General features: G+C 40.7%; 1 protein-coding gene across 2 annotated transcripts in view; it reads left to right on the top strand.

Moving 5' to 3' along the window:
* The window catches only part of itga8 (integrin, alpha 8), a 93,370-nt gene that overhangs the window by 80,158 nt on the left and 8,212 nt on the right, over nt 1–5,000 (top strand). For both annotated transcript variants that reach the window (XM_084051848.1, XM_084051847.1), the window contains exon 26: nt 3,319–3,432. In XM_084051848.1, the coding sequence (XP_083907974.1) occupies nt 3,319–3,432 (114 nt within the window). The remainder of the gene's footprint in view (nt 1–3,318; nt 3,433–5,000) is intronic.

Below are 5,000 nucleotides of genomic sequence, written 5' to 3'. Positions count from 1 at the left end.
ATATATATATAATATATGTATAGATTTTATTTACAGTGTACTCTTGCCATTGCACCTACTTTGCCTGAAATGACAGAATTTCCCCATAATGAGATGACTATGAAACAATGAGAGTATACAAAGCGAGGTATACAGTCTGATCCTAGGCTGTAGGGACGATCAGGAAGCCAGAGAAGATGTTATGGTTGGCCTCATCATCATACAGGCCGCAGTTGGCCGGTAGCTTAATCTCCACACGGCCCCCTCGCTCCAGCTCGAGCGCCACACCCCCAGACAGACCTTGTAGGTGCCAAAGTGGTTGTCTGGGTGAGAGATAAATGCCTATCTTGTTGTCTTTACGCTTGTCCATGGCGGTACTCAGTGAAGGTTTCCCTTGACTGGCTCAGTGAAAAGAGAGGATTAAGTACAAGGAGAAGCAGCTTAGTTAGTGGTTATGTTTAAAGCAAGTAACCGGTGTTACGTGGTGATTAATTTGACAAATGTATTTTGAATAGTCTGTTGCTGAGAAGTCGCCTGGCAAGGCCAGCACTTCCCTCATTGCGGTCTGGCTAGGTTCAGTAGGCATTTGCTGTTGTGGCCGTCGTCAACAGGCATAGACAAATGACTTTGTAGCCATTATTGTCTGTTTAAAAATAGGAGCAGCTGCCGGGCTCAATTGATTCTCAGTGGACAAATATGTTGTGGTGAGAACAGGGTCTTGACATTTAGGATGGCTAGGCTGAGAAGATGAAGTAGCCATGATGTTTTTTCAGCATGTTAAGTGTGGAGTTATGATTGACAACATCAGAATTATATCTCCCTGTTGCTTGATACAACTGATATTGAGTTTCGGTGCATCACAATGCGTTCTGAGCTTTTAGATCTGCTACTGTATTTTCACTATTTTTGAACATTTAGAAAAAATAATTAGGCGGGGGGGGTAACGTTTTTGCCTATAATGACCTGCCCAAAATAGGGACACCAGGTTAAAAGTAGTTAATTGTGACCTTTATCTTGATAGTTCCTGAAGCTTCAGCCATACGTTGTCAAGTTATCCTGTTGCCAGGTAGACACAGACAGGAGTGATTTGCCCTGCCACGGGTAGTAATCAAATATCACCGTCCACCATCATGATCAGCTAAACTGTGGCTGTGCACAGCAAATTTGCTACATCATTGATCTATCAGCAACTCTTTGAGATCCAAAGGGATCATTTGACTGTTGCTTGTTGGCTTAGAACCAATGTGGTTCCTGTGGGCAAGGCGCTCCATTGAACAGAAGTGTTAAATAAACGCCATGAGGTTGCGAGTGTGAAACCAGCCGAGAACCACAGCAGTGGCTTGTGGTGGTTGAGGAATACCTCTGGTAGGCTCATAGGCGTTGGTGAAGACATGAATAGATGAGGGTGTTTTCAACGTCGAAGGGTCCGACGAACCCTGCATTAGTCAAACAAACTGAAAAGACCACTTGGAGTGTAAGGTAATGTAGGATAAGATATGATAAAATGATTTATTTATAAAATAATTTAATTGTCAGTAGTAAATTTAATTTAAATACTGACCACTTAAACCACTTAACCCTACACTATTTACCCGATTCCTAAGAGCTCTATACTAGGAACTAGAGCCCTGCGTGGGACTTTTTTCACCCCGTTAATGCCCGCTGCCGCAATGATTTATTTTCTGACCACCATACCTGCCCGCAAGCAAAATGTAGTCCGGCATAGTACTGCAATATTACCTTCTAGTTCCGTATAAGCTCACAATATTTCCCTTGAGATACAGTATCCTCTAGTGCCACCCTCAGGCCAAAATATTCACACAAAGCTAATTTTGGTGTCAATGTATGGCTTTTCCTCTAATCATTCATCACCATAACATATGATATTGACTGTGAGTATGTGTCTGCTGTCTGTATTAGTGTTATGTCTAAATGTGTGTTCTGTTCTGCAAAGTTCCACTGCACTTGAATCCATTAAGACCGGGAAAGCATCGGTGTAATTTTAAGATTTATTTGGCTATTCAAAAATAGCAGATCTACAAGCTCATAGTGCGGTACCAAGTGCCACACTACGAGCTCGTAGATCTGCTATTTTTTTTAAATTGTGTGCATATCTTTGAATATATATTTTTTTAAAGCAAACATTTGTCAAATATTTAGTTCCAGGGACAAAGCAAAGATTTGAGTTACAAATGTCTGCTAAAAAAAAAATCAAATATTTGCACACATTTTCATGATTTTTCAAAAATAGCAGATCTACAAGCTCGTAGCACGGCACTCGAGTCCTGTACTGTATGACCATGTAAGAAACGGTGCATTTCTATAGCGCCTTCATCTATGGCGCTTTACATTCACACGCCAACATTGCTATGGACCAACCTGCTCATCAGGAGCAATTTGGGGTTCGTTTTCTTGCTCAAGGACACAACACTAACCCAGGGGGAGACGAGGTTTGGAACCGGGAACCTTCGGATTCCCAAGCGGCCGCTCTACCTCCTGAGCCACTGCTGCCCCTCAGTACTGAATCAATCATTTAACCCATTCAATCCGGGGAACACATATACAAATGTCTTCTAAATTCTAACAGTTTTCTGTAAACCGTATGTTGCTATAATATCAGTGGTTCTCACACCTTTTCATGTCAAGGACCTCCAAAATTATATGTATTTGGTCGCGGACCCCCATCTCAAAACATTTTGTTCCAGGGACCCCCAGAAGCTTTGTTTGCTTTAAAAATATATATTCAAAGATTTGCACACATTTTCATGATTTTTCAAAAATAGCAGACCTACAAGCTCATAGTGCCACACTATGAGCTTGTAGATCTGCTATTTTTGAATAGCCAAAGTATAAAATAATGGCTATAGCTAAAATGTAAAATGACAGAGATGCGTTCCCGGATTGAATAGGTTAATAATGGTCTTTGCACTATGTACAGTACCAATGAACTACAATATTCCAGCGCCCAAACCTCATGCTTGGCAATAGCTTTGATGATGCTGTTTTTTTATATACATAAGAGAGAGAGAGAGAGAGAGAGAGAGAGAGAGAGAGAGAGAGAGAGAGAGAGCACATAAATTGTGGTTAGTTAAAACAATAAACAAGCAATTACTGTAGGTTTAATATTACAATAATTTATTTCAGAACCATTGTTTTGTTAATAACTGTGGTAGAGTTGTACCGAAGTATACATGTTATAGTAATTATTAACATACCCCTCTCTCTCTCTCTCTCTCTGTCTCTCTGTCTCTCTGTCTCTCTGTGTGTCTCTTTCTCTCTCTCTCTCTCTCTCTCTCTCTCTCTCTCTCTCTCTCTCTCCCTCCTCTCTCTCTCCATCAGATCTCCTCTCTCCAGGACACTCCAGAGTTGTTAGGTTTCTTGAGGAACTCCAGCTCTCCTCGCCGCCACAGACGAGCTGCCAGCGTGGGTCAGGCTTACAGCAGCAAGACGCTGGTAAAAACACAGAAAACAAACTCATACATATATCATGTTAGCCTCCATTTAGCCCTGTCACTTACTGTAAACTGTAAATGTTCTTCAGTAAAACAGCCTTTTGACAGATTCATTGCTTTTCCTACAGCATGTGTTTAACAATACGATTTTACCCATAAAGCAGTGGTTCTCAAAGTGGTCTCCGGGGACACTCAGGGTTCTTTGAGGGGGTTCCAAATACTGTAGACCCTTACAGGTCTGTAACTCTGAGAGTGTACACATGGAACCAAATGGAACTCTCAAAGTTATGGGGGTCCTTGAAATTAAACATTTTGACAACCACTGCCATAAAGCATAAACTATATGGCACAAATCTCTCTCTCTCGCAGCTGCAAAGTTGAAATGTGTGCAACACAGTGTGAGTGCACTTTGTACATGTTCATTTAAAGCAAGGCAACTCCTGCAGTTCTGCTCTCTCTCTCTCTCCCTCTCTCTGTAGAACTGTACTAATATCAGTTGTCTCTCTCTCTTTCTGTAGAACTGTACTAATATCAGTTGTCTCTCTCTCTTTCTGTAGAACTGTACTAATATCAGTTGTCTCTCTCTCTCTGTGTAGAACTGTACTAATATCAGTTGTCTCTCTCTCTCTGTGTAGAACTGTACTAATATCAGTTGTCTCTCTCTCTTTCTGTAGAACTGTACTAATATCAGTTGTCTCTCTCTCTCTCTCTGTAGAACTGTACTAATATCAGTTGTCTCTCTCTCTCTCTGTAGAACTGTACTAATATCAGTTGTCTCTCTCTCTCTCTGTAGAACTGTACTAATATCAGTTGTCTCTCTCTCTCTCTCTGTAGAACTGTACTAATATCAGTTGTCTCTCTCTCTCTCTGTAGAACTGTACTAATATCAGTTGTCTCTCTCTCTCTCTGTAGAACTGTACTAATATCAGTTGTCTCTCTCTCTCTCTGTAGAACTGTACTAATATCAGTTGTCTCTCTATCTTTCTGTAGAACTGTACTAATATCAGTTGTCTCTCTCTCTCTCTGTAGAACTGTACTAATATCAGTTGTCTCTCTCTCTCTCTCTGTAGAAATGTACTAATATCAGTTGTCTCTCTCTCTCTCTGTAGAACTGTACTAATATCAGTTGTCTCTCTCTCTCTCTGTAGAACTGTACTAATATCAGTTGTCTCTCTCTCTCTCTGTAGAACTGTACTAATATCAGTTGTCTCTCTCTCTCTCTCTGTAGAACTGTATTAATATCAGTTGTCTCTCTCTCTCTCTCTGTAGAACTGTATTAATATCAGTTGTCTCTCTCTCTTTCTGTAGAACTGTACTAATATCAGTTGTCTCTCTCTCTCTCTGTAGAACTGTATTAATATCAGTTGTCTCTCTCTTTCTGTAGAACTGTACTAATATCAGTTGTCTCTCTCTCTCTCTGTAGAACTGTATTAATATCAGTTGTCTCTCTCTTTCTGTAGAACTGTACTAATATCAGTTGTCTCTCTCTCTCTCTCTCTCTCTCTCTCTCTCTCTCTGTGTAGAACTGTACTAATATCAGTTGTCTCTCTCTCTCTCTCTCTCTCTCTC

Source organism: Gymnoscopelus microlampas (genome assembly GCF_963454915.1).
Source record: "Gymnoscopelus microlampas genome assembly, chromosome: 3".
Taxonomy (NCBI): Eukaryota; Metazoa; Chordata; class Actinopteri; order Myctophiformes; family Myctophidae; genus Gymnoscopelus; species Gymnoscopelus microlampas.
This window is presented reverse-complemented; position numbering and strand designations above follow the sequence as displayed.